The sequence below is a fragment of the Centroberyx gerrardi genome, chromosome 11, assembly GCF_048128805.1.
Source record: "Centroberyx gerrardi isolate f3 chromosome 11, fCenGer3.hap1.cur.20231027, whole genome shotgun sequence".
NCBI lineage: Eukaryota > Metazoa > Chordata > Actinopteri > Beryciformes > Berycidae > Centroberyx > Centroberyx gerrardi.
In genome coordinates, this window is record NC_136007.1 from 11,676,267 (window position 1) to 11,694,806 (window position 18,540).

The following is an 18,540-nucleotide window of genomic DNA, read 5'->3' on the forward strand; positions in this document are numbered from 1 at the left end:
CACACATAGACTCAGAAAAGTAAGTGCATATGCGCTTGCACACACACACACACACTTGCACACACACACACACACACACACATACACACACACACACACACGCACGCGCACACACACACAGAATCTGAGGAATCTTTTCCCCAAACCTCTACTTGAGTTCTAAAAACATTATGGCCGACACACACCTTATTCCTAACCCCTAATATTACTGTATATAGGGATGAAAAAAATAATTTCTGTCAATATTTAGAAGATATAGAGATTTTTTTTTTTTACTTTGCGACTTGGCTAGAGAGAGAAAACCATCTGATGTTTCCTAAAACGTTCATGTTGCTTTATGTCGACTGAGTCACGTCTGGTTTATCATGTTGCGAACACACTCTTACAACGCAGCGCCACACCGGGCGCTATACTGTCCGTGTGTGTGTGTGCGTGTGTGTGTGTGAATTTCTCCAGGCTTTGACGTGTGCAACCAACAATGCACATGTGTACTGTACACACACACACACACACACACATATTGTTGCAATTGATACATATCTGCATGGGCGTGTTTTGAATGGCGTTCTCTCATGATGAGTAGGACCAGGGAGAGAGAGAGAGAGAGAGAGAGAGAGAGAGGGAGAGAGAGAGAGAGAGAGAGAGAGTGAGAGAGAGAGTATTGGATGGATGGGATGTTTTTTAACCCCCACCGCTGTACTCTAATTGTCCCTCGGTCAGTCCGTACATCCATCTGTCCCCGCTCAGCCTGCCGTCTCTACGGTCCCCCGCTGTAGGAGTAGTCCGCCTTGTTGTGCATCACCAGCTTATTGTCCACGAAGTAGAAGCTGTCGGACTGCGTCTCGTACGGGTGCAGGATCATCTCTCTCACTGCGGGGGGCGACACACACAGAGCCCAACCATCAGCCCAGATAAAGGCATCACTGCTGTTAAAGTAATAATCTGTGACGTTTTGACATATATATAAATGTCTGCTTTGCTCCTCTCTATCACCGATTGATGTAACACAATAATGATTCAGCCTATACCCAGTTCATAAAAGTTTTTATATTTTGCTGTTTTAAACACCCGGTGTCTGCTAAGTATTTCCCAGGAAAAATGCGTTTTATGTTTCCGGTAACAGCAACAGCGGTTTGTTTGGAATAAGTAGAAGAAGAACTGGGTAGTTAGCATGATCAGCAATAAAGAGCAGACAAAGAAGAGAGCGCCACCTACAGAAACTCAAACTGCATCGACAGAAAATCCAAGAATTAAGACGTCACAATACTGGACACACTGTTTGATTGACAGGTGATCTCTGGGAAGTGCAGTGAAAATCACCACAGCAATGATCACTTAGCACCAAAGATAATAGAAAAAAAGAAATAAACAAGGATCTTGCAGATAATCACTTTAAGACAAACAATCTGGAACAATTGGATATCCAAGCAATTGGGTCCAAACAATCGAAACAATTGGAAAATGGATGTTGGCGAGATTTTTTAAATGCATTTCTGCTTTATTACATAGTGGACAATGAGCAGGAAAGATGGGAGAGAGAGGTGATGTCATGCAACAAAGACTGTGGGACAGATTCAAACCCACATCTCTGTGAATACATGGTATGCTGCCTTAACCCACTGAACCACACGACCCCTAAACAGTGTTGTGTTTTCTAGTGTATGTGTGTGTATGTGTGTGTGTGTGTGTGTGTGTGTGTGACTCACTGATCTCCTCAGACAGAGGGGGGAACTCGTAGATGTGTTCACAGGTGTTCTTGCTGCTGGGCATGCAGAAGCCAAACTCAAAGTCAAAGCTCTTGAGAAGCTTCTCTCTGAAATAGTGCCTCTCGATCATCCTGAAGTTGTCGATCGGCATGTCTCCGACTGTGAACTCAACGCTGGAGGGACGGAGGCAGAGAGAGAGAGGAGAGGGAGAGAGTGAGAGACAGAGAGGGAGAAACAGAAAGAGAGGGAGAGGGAGGGAGAAAGAGAAAGGAAAGCAAAGAGAGAGAGACACAGTAATAATTATACTGCTGACCTGATGTCAGTTCATGGACTGGCCCTTTTCCTGGTGTGTTCTTTGGCCATATAGCACGTTACAGGTAAACACAGATTCACACTAACTGATTCACACACACACACACACACACACACACACATTCACACACACAAACACATTCACACACACACAGATTGACACTTACGTGGCTCCCACTTGCCGCAGTCGGAGGAAAGCGGGGGTGAACTGGTAGCGGACAAAACGGCCGGCGTTTGGGTCGATATCCCTCTTCTCCCCTGCTTTCTCTGAGGTAAAGTGCAAGAATAGATTAGAATAGAATAGAATAGAATAGAATAGAAACGTTGTTGGTTGGTGGTACTGGTTAGGCTCAGCTGGGTAGGTTAGGTTAGGCCTGTTATGTCTTTTCAACATGCTCTTTTGTGTCTTGTTTTGTTTCCTTGTGGTTTATTTTGTTACATCCTGTAATAAATCATTTTGTTTTGTGATTGATTGTTGATTAGTTAGATCTAGGTAGGCTTGTTCTCTGTAAAGCCCTTTGAGACAAGCTTTGTAATGAAGAGCTACAGAAACAAACTTGACTTGAAGTTGCCTTTGCTTCACTGTGGTTGAGTTAAAAAATACATAATCAAACACCACAAGATACAAGGACAACACAACAGAGCTTCCAGTACACGACATATTCCAAGTGATATTTACTAACAAGTGCAAAAAGTGATGGAGATTTATTTAAAGAATTCAGCAACGTAGTAGCATGTGGGATAAAAAACCTTGTGAATTCATTCTTAGACCTCTTGAACGCATTGATTTTAACAAACAGCCAACAAGCACAAAGCACTGAGTCAGCAGCTAAGCCAGCCAATTCCATTTAATATTCATCTATATACATGTTATTGTATACATGTATGGATGTTTTTGCAGATGAATGGATTTGTTTGGTGGAGTGTGACTGTGTGTACCTGAGTGAGAACGAAGCAGGGTGTTGCTGAAAAGGAGCGTCGTGTGTCCTTTACAAATATTTTCAGGGTAAATAAAGGTTGAAAAAAAAAAAAAAAAATCCATGGTGTATGTTCAGTGACTCACCTAAAGACGGGGGCTTGGTGATTTCAAACAGCACTGTCCCGGTCTCCATATCTCTGATCTTGAACCTGGTGAAGTCGATGTTGTACACGTTCTCATCTGGTCCGCACAGATAATCTGAGTGAAAGAGAGAGGGAGAGAAACGGGACGGGGGGGGGGGGGGGTTGAGAATTATTAGAAACCGCTTCTATTTGCTGGAGAGAGAGTAGAACGAAAGAAAGCACCTGACTGAGTAGTGCTTGAATGAAACTAGAATGGATGCACTTGCTATAAAAATACATTCATCCTCAGTTCAATATATTACTGGGAATGGATCCCCCAAAAAGGTTTCAGGTACTTTTTAGTTCTGCTTAAATTGTTATTACTGCTTATTAGACAAAAACAAAATGTAGACTGTGCAGCTTTTTTCTGTTGGTAATGCCCCATTTGCCAGTAACTCATTGGGTGTATGCGCTTTCTTTTTTCTTTATTTAAAGAAAATATCAAAAAATTTGTTGCAATAAATACGTTTATCGTTGAAATTTTGGACTGAAAACATATAACGGTTAGAATGTCTGATTTGGTTTCACATTGAGAAAAGTAAACCACTGCAAACCAACAAAATCAGATCAGTCAGTTAGTCAAAGATAACTTATTTTTAGCTTTACTTCTCTAACAAGCACTAGTTGCACCGCAGTTAGGAAGCTGTAATCTCAAGAGCTGCTTTGCATTCAATCCTCTGCAGTGACAGACCATAATATTGAAGAGTGAGCCACACAAACAAGGAAATAAATACTCTAAAGTGACTCCTGGGTTAACCGATAACTGATAATCAATTTTTTTGTCTATGAAAGTGGAACACACACACACACACTTCTTTCAAAAACACACAGACAGACACACACACACCAAATGCCTATGCATGCAAATACAAGTGGGGATGCACAATCTATTTAAAAAAATACAAAATTGCACAAACAGTTACTGCAATTTATATTCAATTTCAATTTCTGGAACCCTCTTTCTTGACAAATTTAAGTGAATGTTTGAAATGAAGCTCAATGAAAATGTGTGTGGAAGGAGAAGCCGTGGCAGGCGCACACACACACACACATAACACCCAGTAAGAAAGAGAAGAGAGTTATTTTTACTCCTCTAATCCTTCCTGCCATCACCAGGCGGTGTCACTGCTTATTAGTGTTCCCCCAGCAGAGCAGACACTTCCTGCTTCCTGCTCGACCCGATACCATTGGCAGGCGGGTGTAACTACAGAATCCCTGTCCTCTGCTGAGACCTGCTCCCCCGGCTCACACCTCCAAGCACAAGGAAAAAATAAATCTAATTAAAAAAACGGATTGGATTGTTTCAGGGGTTTCAGAGTGTATCGCTGTGGGTCTACGCAGCCATGAGAGAGAGAGAGAGAGAGAGAGAGAGAGAGAGAGAGAAAGAGAGACAGAGAGAGAGAGGCGGTGAACCAGACACAATGAAACAGAATGAGGCTACACTGCAAAAAATGACAAGCTGTCCAGTGATTTTAACTTGTTTCCAGGCTTATCAAGCTTATTACCTCCGCCAAGGAGGTTATGTTTTCGGTGCCATTTGTTTGTTTGTTTGTCTGTTTGTCAGCAGGATTACGGAAAAACTACTGGCCCAATTTTCATGAAACTTCGTGGAAGGGTGTAGCATGGGCCAAGGAAGAACCCATTAAATTTTGGAGTGGATCCGGATCCGACTCACGAACAAGCAATTGCCCTTCTAGTTTTGTGCTATTTTTAGTCAAATTATCTCACTGCACTGGTAGATACTCTGGCTGGTTTCAATAAATTTAATTTGATACATGCCAAAATGACTTCTTTCAAGAAATCGATGAAGAAAATCCTTAAACCAGAAACTTTCTCCAAGACGATTTCACTTTTATCAAGAAAATGTCCTGAAACAAGTTAAATTATCCTGAAAAAAAAGTAAATTTATCTGCCAGTGCAGTAAGATGATTTCACTAAAAGAAAGAGCTTGATAAGTCTGGATTCAGGATAAAATAACTTAACAAGTTTGACAATTTTTGCAGTGTGGCACAAGCTAATTCACTGTGCGTTAAGCTGGCAGTGAGTTTTAGCCATCAGTCAGCCATTAAAATGTGGTACAGAGAGTCTCCACCCTGAAGAGCCTCACATCACGCCAGCTCTCAATCATTTATTTACTGCATGACAGGAAGTGAATGGCAGAGAGCAGTTCCTGTGAGAGTAGCGTGTGTGTGTGTGTGTGTGTGTGTGTGTGTGTGTGTGTGTGTGTGCATCTATTAGCTCAGTGTCTGTATTTCCTTCCCATCTGATTTACAGTTGTCTCTGCGCGTTCTGCTGTTTCTTTCTGATTTGATTCAGTGTGACGCTGTGATGCCCGTGCTCCTCTGTCGCTCTGAATGCTGAGGCCGGCTCTTCTGAACGCTCACATCAGCGCTTCAGGCTGCTGCACAGCACCTGCTGCTTCATACAGCGTCCTCACACACACGTAAAATACACACACACACACCCTCAGCAGCAACAGTAGTTTAATTAATAACATGCTATACCTATATCTGCAAAGATTAGGACCATTAATAATACTTCTGCATGGGTTGTACCAGTGTGTGTGTGTGTGTGTGTGTGTGTGTGTGCATGTGTGCACGTGGCACATCTACACGTGCATAATATACCACAGCACATGTATCCAAGATTGAATGAGAGACAGAATGGTTATTAGTTTGTTCGTGTGTGTGTGTGAGAGAGAGAGAATGGGTGAGTTTTTGTGTGAGATAAAGAGAGGTGGAGGGAAAGAGAGTGTGAGGAGGATAGTAAAAGCTTTTTTGAGTGTCTGTCTGTTTGTGCTCTCACCTCACCTCACAAAACCCGAGGCATACTGTAGTAAATTACATGCAGTCTGTTACCTAAGGGGGAACACACAAAGATAGGCACACACACACACACACACACACACACACGCACACAGCCATCTGAGAATAACTTGCTGCTCGACACTATTGAAGCCACTGACAGACTCCAGTTCATCACTGTCAGTTCTCCTCCCGGCTGTGATGGTTAACAGCTACAGACATTACTGTTGGGTAGAATCTGTCCCGGGCTCTGTGTGCGTGTGACAGTGAGTACATCTCTCTGTGTGTGTGTGTGTGTGTGTGTCAAATGTGTGTGTCAAATGTGTGTATGTGCCTGTAGGACCCAACCATAAGGCAGATCTATAGAACTTCAGTTGTAGTAGCCAGCAGTTGAATGACATAGACAGTAAAAACCAAACCAAGACACATTAAGGTTATCAATAATGACAACTGATAATTGATGACAAAGTGATAGAACACACCTGATTGAATGCATTATGTTTTTCATTATCTTAAAGCCATTTTGATCTAAAGGCTTCTGCTCAAATGCTTGAAATTTGTTTCTTAGACAAGTATAAATAGTGAAGTTGATCCTATGTATGAATTTCTTTCCAAAGCCTTTGCCTTTCCATCAAGGCAAAGGGCGGCTACTTTAAAGAATCTAAAATATAAGATAGTTTTGATTTGTTTAACACTTTTTTTGGTCACTGCATAATTCCATTTGTGTTATTTCATAGCTGTGATGTCCTTACTATTATTCTAAAATGTGAAAAATAGTAGAAATAAAGAAAAATACGTGTGTCCAAACTTTTGACTGGCAGTGTATCATCAGAATAAACCCTAGAAAGAATTAAGTAAATATAACAGCTCTTCATCTGCCAATGCTGTCTGAGTCCCAAGATGTGTTTTTTTTCCCATCTAATAGTCTAACCGATGTCGGCACAAAAGCTCTCCTAGTTTTGAAAGGACGGGACATCAGTCTTCTTCCTGATGGCAAAGTGTCACACAGGTGGTTCTCCTACACCTACTGTATGTGAATATCAAGTATGGAATCAGCGCCCCTCAAAGCTGTGTTATGCAACACATTAAGATGAATATAAACAGGAAAAGCTACGGTTCAAGTGTTATGTTAGCAGTGGTCAAACGCCGCAAGAAGCAGGAAGCTCATCTGAATATCGCTAATGTCAACTTCAGCTGGTTTTAACAGCTGCTGCAGGCCTGCGGCTTCTGTACTTCAGACAACACGTCCTCAACCACTGGACAAATGACCTCCAGATGCAATATTTTACTCCTATCACTTAATATTCAGACCTTGTTTGTGCATGTGCCATGTGGTGTAGTAATGGGTGTTGTAAATTTTATTGTAGTGACATTCTGGTGTCATTGTTATGTGCTAAGGATAAACAGACGCCCCCCTAACCCAGTTGTTTTAAGGATTTGGGCTGAGCCAACCAATAGGGCCCATGGGCAACATTTGGCTCTCCAAAATTTCTTTTTTCACTTCAATTAAGGATTGAGAAAATTCTACGACTTATGAAACCCTTTCAAAATCCATTGGATAAACTGAAAAATACACGGTCATCAATCTAAAACCAAGGCTTTTTTTCTAGCTTCTGAAAAGCTGCATGACATTTAGGAGATGGAAGGTTTTCGCCCGACGACAGCCATGTGCTTCAGCCCTCCAAAGGGATCCAGAGAATGAGAAGATATTCTCTTTAGTCTATTTTGACACGCGCTATTCACAAAGCATATTAGCAAACCCCACGATGGCACCACGCGCGATTTGGAGCCATTTGGGTGTGGGAGTGTCGGGGGCGGCGATGCTCTTTGGTAAAGCCCTAACAGCTGCTGCGAGGTTGACTATAAAGAGTTAATTCAATTCAAGTGAACTCAAAGAGGAGCGCACACAGAGAGAGAGAGAGTGGCACTGTATTAACAGGAATCTGGCAGACACAGACAGAGGAGGCTCTTCAGTAACACCAGAGTACATCACTGTCGTCTTGTCAGTCACAGCAAACAGCAACAAGGAGCGAGAGGAAGTGAAATACGTCTGCTGCTAATCTGTAAATTAAGGCTTCTGTTTTCTCTCTCTCACACACAGTCTCTTTTTCACACAACCACTGTCACACACACACACAGCTGTGCATACAAACACAAGTGGGGATGCACAATATATAGCAAAATAAGAGGCTTTTTAAAAAGTTTGTTAGTGTCACGCAGAGTCCAAAGTGATCGCACTACTTATTTCTGCCACCATCATCTGGCAGCCATGTATCCGCTGGGCTGAAAACCTTCTGCAGATCTGGCAGATATTACCAGTCTACAACTAGACTAGGTCAGGTCGACAATTCAACACATATTGCATAACCTAGATTCAGCCCAGATAAACAGTTCTGAGTTCACTTCATCACTTCGCCCAGATAGCGTTACGCTGCGATTCCCCAATCCGAAGCAAGGACAGTTGTCAGGAGCCTCCCAGTGCAGTATGGGGGCTTAAGATCACTGGCATATGAAACCATATTATAGGCTTACAAACCCAACATGCATGCTGGCTAAAATTACAGCTGACACTGATAATGGGATCTAGTTTAGTCTATCCCACTGGAGGACGTGGGACTTTACTCTGATGATGCTGATTGGTGGGTCTGTTCCTCATTGGAAATTTGAACAGCAGTGGCGAGCGACTTAGTGGTTTTCACCCCATGCAAACAGTGAAGTTTGTTTGTATTTCTGTGTCCCAGTATTCTTCTAGGGCCTGTTTCCTAGGCCCACGTGCCACGGTTGGTCATGTGATCAGAGTCGTGTCATGTGACAGCGGTGGGTAAGGAGCAGAGGACTGTGGCAGAGAGGAAGGAGGACATTTTTAACCACTAATCCTCTAAGATTAGCCAGCTGGGGGTTAGGCGAGTGTGATTGTTCTATAAGAGGAGGAAGAGAAGGAGAGATGAGGGCTTGGGGGAAAGGGGGGGCGGGGGGGGGGGGGTCATATGGTTGTTCACTATAGCAATCAATGTTTGACTACTAACCACCACTCTCAGGCTTGTTTGAGCTGTTCAACTGGGCAGGTCAAGGCTATCTTTGCATCATCCACTCCACTTGACAACCTAAAAGCTTGCATTCACTCCTGTGAGTGCTTCTCATACTCTGCTGTTGTGCGTATAATCTCTATAGCGACCTCCAACAACATACAGCGAGCTCCTGTTCCCGCCGGAGCAACGGGCCCTTTTTTTTCTGGCGTGGAACCTGCTGTCTCGTTGGCATGGAAACCACACATTGTCACCTGCCCTCCTGCCCTCCTGCTCGCCTCACAGCCGGTGGTCGGAGCTGTAAATAACAGGTCAGATTCAAGAGTGACACATATAGAGAAAGTACATCTAGAGGAGGACGAGCATGACATCACCCTCTTGCCTCCCCCCTCCCCCCCCCCCCCCCTCTCTCTCTCTCGCTCTCTCTCTCACACACACACACACACACACACACAGTTGATCCCTTAACATGCAATTCTGATTCCAACGTGCCAATCAGGACACCAGCTGTAAATACACATAGATTATGCAAGACGGTTTCTGTTAACAAGAAAGCGCAAGCCTGGTCTAGAAGCACAGCTATACAACATTCTGTTGTATAATGGCAGAAAAACGCTGACATGAACAGTCAGAGGGAGAAAGCAGAAAAAACAAAAATCCAGAAATAAAAATTGTGAGTAGCCTATATATGTGTTCAAAGTGTACAGTGTTCGGAGTCGTTACAGTTTAGGAGAACGACACACAGCACGCTATTTATACTTGTGCCAACACATTCATATTTACTGACCCTGATGTGAACCCTTCGGGAGGCATCTGACAGGCAGACGATATGAGAGGGCGAAAAAACACGAGCGCCGTCTGCCTACACTTGTAGGAAATTACGTAAGGCCAACGCAGGGGGATGAAAATATGATAATAACGTGAACAGTGACCACTTAGGTCTGTTTTGGCTGAGGGGGAGCGACCAATCAGGTGAGAGGAGGAAGGCGCTGTGGCCCAGTGCAGCTCAAATGGACTAATCCGGTTTAGTGCCTTGCATGAAGGTAAATCCAACTAATCATTGGAAGGAGGGGGGGGGGGGGGGGGGGGGGGGGGTGCAGAGCAGAGAGGTGATGAAGATCTAGAAGAAAGCAGGATGGGTCGGAGGGGGACGACAACTCTTGAATTCATTTGCACAATATCAGGGAACATAAAATGTAAACAAACTGTTGATTTTGATTCTAGTCTAAAGGGCTGCACTGAAAGAAAATAGGAGTTTTTTTTAACTTTAAAACTTTTTAATTATCACAATGTTTAGTTTGATTCCTGTGCTAGATGTGGGCCAAAAACACTGCAGTTTGTTCATCTACTCTACTACTTTTGGGGTCTTAACACCATAGAGAAATTTGGATTTTCATGATTCTGCAGGATATTTGCTACATGTTTCTGCACAGCTTTGTTTAAGGTTGATGTTAAGGCTGACATCTTCACCCTATCAAGCCATAACTTTGGCATAACCACTTCATAAAAAGTTGTGCAGGCACTTTTTTTCCCATTGTGGTAGCGCCAAGTGATTCACAACATTCAATTAACACCGAAAAGCTATGTTTAAAAAAACAAGTTAGTACTGGTCATAAGACACAGAACATGGGAGATTCTTTCAATCACAAAGTCCTCAACACTTGGTAAATTGTTGAACAGGTAAACCTTATCTTGCAGAGCCAACGTTTTATTCTTTGAAAACCTAATTTATAGATTATTTTTGATTCTGGCAGTACCAAGTTATATCCCTCAGGTTTAGGTGTTATTAATATGTGTAACAGGTGTATCAGAGTAGGAGAAATTTAAACAATATTGATTCTGTACAGTCCCATGCTGCATTTGTGGCAATGATGTACAGTTTTTTATGAATACACAAAGGGGTCTGTAGGATTTGTGTGAAAACTTACAGTTAATATGTTAACATTCATAGTTACCTTAAATTTTCAAAATAATAGAACTTTTAGTTACTTTTGTACACTGCTAACAGACATGATTTGAAGCAGATAATTTTCTCAAAAGCTGTAAGCTGTGATGAAGTTTGACAGTGTGCAGGTGTAGAGGAGTGAAGAGTCTCACCCCTGCCTCACTGACCTGAATTTGTCTCCTGATGACCACAGCGCCATGGCAACAGCGCCGTGGTTAAAATGGGGATGATCTTAAAACGAGGGACGCTGGAGAGAAGACAGGATGGGGAGATGGGTGCGAGGGAGGAAGAGATGAGGGGGATTCAAAGAGAAAGAAGCAGGCAGAGGGCAGATCAGTCTGGCAGGCAGGAGGGTCAGTTTGGGGCCAGTGTGCTGAGGGGTGGGGTGGGGGCGGGGTGGGGGGGCAGGAGGTTGACTGAGGACTCCAGATGTGGGTGAGGCTACAGCAGTTAAACACCAGACTCAAGACTAACAGTTCGCTTTCATTCATCACGAGTAACCGCGTCCGCACAGCACAGGGCAGGTGGTGATGTGAACCAGGCCTGCAATGCCGGGAGAAAAGTTATAAAAAATGTAATATGATATTCATGAGCATCAAAAATGAGGCTCTCAAATTCTCCGGGTCATGAAATTTTTGTTCATACAGTAGTTCCGCTTGGTCTCTTGATCTCTGTCAAATTAAATAATGTATGTAGGAAAGTTGGTCTTCATGGTGTGTAGTGTTACCTGAAGTTTAGCTGCTAACGTTAGCTCTGGAAGGGTAAACACGTGATGTTAGCTTGCTAGCCTAACTATCCCATCGCATCTAAGCAGCTGTAGCCACTTAGCTAGCTAGCTCACTGGTGTAAAGCTTAATTATTTTTCATGTTTAGTCTGCATGTACCAGTAGGACTTGAAGCAGAAATTGTATGTGTGTGTGTGTGTGTGTGTGTGTGTGTGTGTGGGGGGGGGGGTGACCTGGTTTCATCAACTGCTCCCCCATTCAAACTCTGGAGGCCGGAGCGTTTAACTACATCAGATCCGCTTGGATGTACGCACCAAAACACGGCTAAAGGAATGCAGACCTAAATAGGTTATGCGAGGTTTGGATGCTCACTGACCTTGTGGGCTGTAAGATAGAGAGTTGTATAAATTGGTTCCTCTTTGGGAGTTTATTCTGGGAAGAAATGAGCCTTTGGATCATAAATCATCATTTGATTTTGTTTGATTTCCACAGCAGAACTCATGGTCTGGTCACAGACTCACAGGAGCCAATTCATATAGTGGCCTTGGCTGTGTGTGTGTGTGTGTGTGTGTGTGTGTGTGTGTGTGTGTCTCCACCACTATAAGTCTTACAGAAGTGAATCCTCATTACTCAACATTCACGAAAAGAGTAATTTAAAACAGTTTGTAATGTACAGAGTGCGACTAAACGCTGACCATCTGCTGATTGTCTTTAGATTGATTACATTATTGCCTATTAATATATAGGTAATACATATGAATATAGACTAACGGGTGCTTACTGTATAACTGACCAGAGTTAAAGTGACAATCCAAATCCCATGCCGTCCATTTTGAAAGAGAGTGTGTGTGCTTGTCTTCGACTCCAGTTAGAGCCCAGTGTTAACACATCTGTTTAAACATACTAATCTATATACTATATACTACTATACATACTAATCATGCTAATCTAATCCAATCTGGGCCCGTGTGTTTCTCTCACAACACCACAGTGCAAGTCAGCCATGTTGCCACTGCTATAGGTGGAGCGAAACACAGTCAGGAGTTCATGAGCAACAAAACACAAACCAAAGCAGTGATTTCTGAAGGGAATTTTTGTTGTAAAATACTGCAGACTGACATGACAGTTAGATTCTGATGCTGTTAGTGACATTTTTAGACCAGACCGGTTATAAAAACAATTTTAGAATAGATGGGTTAACTGAGAGGAAAGCCTGTACTGTCTATGGTTAGGCAGATCTTTACAAATAAGTCTAAGCAGCCAGCTTGGACTACCAGATGGATGGGGCAAGACATATAGGGCAATACAATGATTGGCGACTGTATACTATTTGAAAGTAACTTTTCTGCTATTGACATTGACTTTTCTGACACAAATTGAACTATTCTCTCCTGTTACCCCGCCCATCTGGTGCTCAAAGTGGGTTAAAACAAACACTGAGATTTATTTGTAAATGCTGTTTGACTCAGGACCGTTGTAAAGTCTGGTGCGCCATCCAGGCTGAGCTGCGCCGACTATTGTCAAGTCTAGTGTATCATGCCACTTAGAGAGGGAATCAATTCCAGCCACTTGAGAATCTACACCAGCCGCTAGGAAAAACAAAGACAGACGAGTCTCAAAACAAGACAAAAGCTTCAATGGCTGTGTCTCCTCAGGAGACAGCTCAGGTTCTTTCCTTCTTTCTTTGACAGCAAGCAATGGTGTCAAGAGAGGGAGAAAGACAGAGAAGGACACAGATAGACAGACAGAGAGAGAGAGAGAGAGAGAGAGAGAGAGAGAGAGAGCAATATCATCTTCAACAGGAGAGGAAAAACAAGTCCAGCAGGCGAAGAGCCTCTTCTCTATCTGACACACAGAAGCTGTGAGTTTGAGTGTGTGAGAGAGAGAGAGAGAGAGAAAGAGAGAGAGAGAGAGAGAGAGAGAGAGAGACTGTGTGTGTGTGTGTGTGTGTGTGTGTGTGTGTGTGTGTGTGTGTGTGTGTGTTGGGACAGGGAGTCCTTTTTTTCAGCCTGTAAAAATGTTCCATAAAGTGTCTGATTTGATGAGGGAATTTGACAACAAACCGAAGATATCATCTGTTTGTGTCTGCCTGTGTGTGTGTGTGTGTGTGTGTGTGTGTGCTTATATATATGCGCGTGTATATCTGTCTGTGTCTATGTAATTCACAAAATGAGAGTAAAACTAAGGCAATGAACTGTTAAAAGCTGCTGCTGGAGGAGAGGGGAGCAGGGGAGAGGAAGAAGAGGAAGGGAAAGTCGAGGAGGAAGTGTGTGGGAGGGACAGGAGGGTGAGCGGAGGTAAACAGAGATGCATGCTCCGCTCCGCTGACTGTAACCAAGGGGAGATGCTTCACGTTGCCGTAGTGATTCGAGCATGTATCCACGTTGCTGTGGTGATTCACACATGCCTCTCCTCGCCTCCAGCAATGACGCTGCGAGCTAGGAAAGTGAGAGTTTCCAAGACCATAATAAGGTCCAGCGTGGGAGACAGGAGCATTATGATACTCCCGGACGCATCGCTCTGCCGCTGGGCCGCGATCCCAGTGCAGACTCACTCATGGGGATCAATAACAAGAGACACGCAGATAACAAACAGACAGGCAGACATGTATGCACTCCTGCACACATAGATTCACTATCATGTCATTTAGACCTGCAGTTATTCTCTTGTTCTAATCCATAACAGGTAGCTGCTAGAGCTGAACAAAAATCGAAAATGCAATATGAACTTCTGCTATTTCCAAATCGCAGAGGCTGGCTCTTAATTGCTTAAGAGAGAGGGGCGTCCAAAATGGATTTCTAAACAAGGTTTTTTAGAGCTGCAGGTAATCTTTGGTCCATGAATCAAGTACAATATTGGTGAAAACCTTTCATCGTACTCAAACTCAGCAAATCCTGCACACTGACATCATTTTCTTTCAACAAAATCACATTTCTTTGAGGCAATTTTAAAGTTCTAAAAAATGTATGACAAGAAAAACTTTTGTTTAAATCGCAATTGCAATATTCTGTCAAATAATTGCAATTCGATTTTCTGTCAGTATCTTTGAGCCCTAGTAGCTGCTTGGCTAAAGTACTTACAATTTTACTCAAAACTACTAGATCTCACTTGCATTATCAGGGGAAGAAAGAGGCAAAGGATGTGCCAAGAACAGAAGCTTCCTCTTCCTCTTCCTCTTCCTTAACTCAATAAGCAGTGATTTGGTTGAAACTGGACAAGTAGGATCTCATTCCACATCTGAACATCAACTTCCTATGCTTTCAGTATAGGAAAATGTAGAGATGAGGCGATTATGGAGACATATCTTCTGAGTATTCTGAATATTTTGAGTATCATCTTGACAGAAGAGCAGTCAAGTAAGGGGGGGGGGAGATGGTAAAAAAGACAAAATAATTATTTAACTGAGGGTATTTTAACTGTAAGACTAAGGAAAATACACTAAAAAGACACTCACTGAATTTCTTATGGCATCTTCCATTCACATGTGGGCCTGTGTTCAGTAAGCCTGCTCACCAAAGGTACATCAGTCCATGAAGAAATAAAAAAACAGTGACTGTGTTTACATGCACATCAGTGTTTTGATACTGTTTGGGATGTATTCTGCCCAAGAGCTGGTGCATGATGTAAATGCCATAAAGCTTTTTTTTTAAAATAGCTGGGAGAAAATGATGACCTTAACTGCGCTATTAGCTTGTGTCTGTGCATGTAAACGCGCTCGGTGTGCATCGTAACTGCCACTGTAACCGTGTTGTGTAAGGTATTATGCTGGCCTTTAAATAGTCAGATACCCTGCTGGCCACCTGTTAGCTAACTGGTGGGTTAAGACTTCAGTCGGTGATAGATATAGGTGTTCCTGTGCACATAAGAGCTCTCTCTCTCTCTCTCTCTCTCTCTCTGTCTCTCTCTCTTTCTGTCAGAGGCTTGGTTGTAGCTTAAAGGTGTAACAGAACTTAAAGATCAACTGCATCAAATGCTATGTAATCACCAACATTTTCATCATGACATTATGAATTAACAATATGGCTCAAACAGAAACCAAGTCAGCAAAGGAAAACTTCCTCAGGCATTCTGAAACATTGTACTCAAAATGTCATTGCCTTATTATCTTCTATTCAGCTGGCTCCAAAGTTGCAGAGAGGCACTCTGCTAAATGCCAAGGCAGCTTCTGTATCAGAATTGTTGCATCTGTGGGAAATCCACTCTTATGCTGTTACAACAAAGTATATTTAGCAGCAACTGATACACTGAACAGAGAGAAAAATTCCCATAATGCTGGTGTTTAAAGACTGAAACATTGCTTTGTGAGACACATAATTGTTGCATCACTGCACACTACACAACATTTTTTGAAACTACTATGTGGTGTTTTGGAACACAAACAAAATTAGTATTTTGAAATACCAGAAATTCAAGTCAGATCTCTAAATTGCAGAAACCTCTCCTCTGACATACTGTACTATAAGATGCCACTCTTTCTCTCTTGTTACAGAATAAATAAAAAAATAAATGAACCCACAAACTCAGGCTGGAAGACTTTAACTACAATGCCACTTGGAGTTGGATGAGTTCTTCTCAATTCAGGTATTCGTCCAAAAAAAGTACATTTTGGACGGTCAACAAATGAAGCATCGACCTCTATGTAATGGACATGAAGATGAAGCCTGAGTTTTTTGGTTTGTCTGTCACCTAATTCTCTGAAGATGCACAAGAAAGAAAGGAGAAAACAGGCTGAACTAGATGTGAACTCACATCGACTGGCAGCACACAGGTCGTTTCCCAGGAAAAAGCATTTGCCCACTCAGCCACATCAGCACCTCGCTGTGCACCTTTCTACCCAAATCAAATCTTCAGCTTGATGTGAAGACATGCCGTGCACTTAGGTCCCCGGAAGGACGATTCAACTCAGAAGATAAAAATATAAGTCATGTGTATTCAGTGATTAGAAATAGTACTTTTTGGAAGACGGCTAGGCAGAAGTTTTAAAGGTTTTAGTGTTCAATTGAATGACATTTAAAACCACATTACTGACCTGTCTACTCCTTCAATTCTCCATCAAACTCCATTTCCCAGCTTGGTTACACTTCTTTTATTTCTTACAAAACACACTAACATGGTGTTTTGAACCACAGCTGCCCCCTCACTCTTCACCCCTCATCACCATGCTGTGTGTTAAACTTAAAGCTCACCTCCACAGCACTAGTCGGCCTACACCTCTCCTCCACAGGTTACAGGGTTTAGTGACCAAGGTGCCAACAGAGAACAGAGGAGGCCTACAGTAAGCACAGCTGCTTACACAAAGCCAACAAATTTGACTCCATGAGGGGGGAAAGGAGCAGGCTGACTTGCTCCAATGATGCGTTACTGTTTATACAGCCTATATATTGTGATTACATGAGGGGACACAGTAATGACGTGGTACATGACTCACCCATAGGAGCTATAACATGAAACACCCGTGTCCTCCCTGCCTCACTCAACACCCTATACACAGCAGCTGCCAACTTACTCTCTGTGATCTTCTGCAAGCCCAGTACATCCTCCGGAGTGATGATGGTGTTGGCCAGCAGTTCCTCCTCCGTGGTCACCGGGACCCCCACCTCGGTCGAGTTGCAGCCCTTCTTCACTTTCATCGCCGCCGCTTGCTTGCTCGGGCTGCCTCCGGTTCCGTTACTGCTGGTGCTGCTGCTGCTGCTGCTGTTGTCGGTGCTGCTGCCGCTGCCTCCGGTGTCTCTGCCTGGATTATTACCGGCGGGCTTCTTAGCGCTTGATGGGTCCTGGCTGTTGCCTCTGCTGGTACAAGAATAGCTCATTCTCCGCTCCTCCTCCTCCCCCTCTCCTAACCCAGGGCTTCCAAGATACAAAACAGTTGCCTCCCTCTCTCCCTCCCTCCCTCACCGAAGGATGCACAGTTGCTGTCTATTATCCGGTGCTTAATTCAAATCCGCTCTTCTTTATGAGCCTGCAGTCTGTCTGCAGACGGGCTGCATGCGGGGCTCTCACCGGCTGAGCGCTATACGCAGAGAGCAGGCGCTTTTCTGTGCAGCTGCCTCTTTAACGGCATACGGCTGTGTGCAAGTAAAGCTTGAAAATCTGTGAAAATAATCTACTGGGTTTGCAACTGAAAAAAAAAAAAAAAAAAAAAAAAAGGCAGCAGATGGCCGTTGCTGTCAAGGAGGGGGAGCGTCTTAGTTCAGCACAGCAGCCTCCTGCACGGCTGACAGGCAGCGGCTGATGGCTCTGCGCACGATCAGCACTGTAACTGATAATGTGTAATCAGGGCGACATCATCAGGGATCAATAAGATCCACATTGTCGCCATGTCGCCCCTCTCTTTCAGATCGTGGTATGGTCCATGTTTAGAATACGGCTCTGAGAAAGTTGTAGTTTCTAAACCAGAATATAATATTCCCATAATATTTTTATAGGGACTTGCAGTCTGTGATATACAATTGTAAATTTACCATGGTCGTATCGTGCTTTATGGTATTGGTATGGTGTCACTATAATGTTACTAGGGACTTTATGGTATTTTCTATCTCTTATGGTATTAATATAATATTCTTGTAATATCATATTACTATAGGGAATATATGCCCCTAAAAGTCCTTCCAAAATGTATTGTATGTTTAATTTGTGTAAATCTGTTGCAGCATCATAAACCAAATGTTAATTCCTGGCTGCAAAATTAAGCTTGGCCGCCTTTGATCTGGACCTCATATTTAGCTATCTCAAGCTGGAAGCAGACAACACATGACGGCAGCAGATAGGAGAAAATTGGCAATAAAACATTTATATTTATTTACACCATTGGTATATTGGCCCCATAAACCCTCATCACCAGATCCTTGTAACTTAGTTTGAAAGCTGAGGAGAAAGCAGGATGTAAAGCACTCTGTAGGGTTTTAATCCTATTCGTGTCTC

At 43.1% G+C, this 18,540-nt stretch overlaps 1 protein-coding gene across 1 annotated transcript; it reads right to left on the reverse strand.

Moving 5' to 3' along the window:
* Positions 1 to 604: 604 nt before the first annotated feature.
* Positions 605 to 17,429, reverse strand: unc119a2 (unc-119 lipid binding chaperone a2). The gene is made up of 5 exons (XM_071902868.2): positions 17,126 to 17,429; positions 3,082 to 3,195; positions 2,186 to 2,285; positions 1,707 to 1,879; positions 605 to 870 (listed from the first exon to the last, which is right to left on the reverse strand). Exons 1-5 carry the CDS (start codon positions 17,427 to 17,429, stop codon positions 758 to 760), a joined length of 804 nt encoding a protein of 267 aa, XP_071758969.2. The 3' UTR covers positions 605 to 757.
* Positions 17,430 to 18,540: the final 1,111 nt, after the last annotated feature.

What these genes read in the sequence shown, in the direction of transcription:
- unc119a2 (XM_071902868.2), bottom strand. Translation starts at nt 17,429, where the DNA reads ATGAGCTATTCTTGTACCAGCAGAGGCAACAGCCAGGACCCATCAAGC. An exon ending in CTTGCAGAAGATCACAGAGA is followed by an intron (nt 3,196 to 17,125) that starts GTAAGTTGGCAG and finishes TCTTTCACTCAG; the next exon opens with ATTATCTGTGCGGACCAGAT. An exon ending in CCCTCTGTCTGAGGAGATCA is followed by an intron (nt 871 to 1,706) that starts GTGAGTCACACA and finishes CGCCCCCCGCAG; the next exon opens with TGAGAGAGATGATCCTGCAC.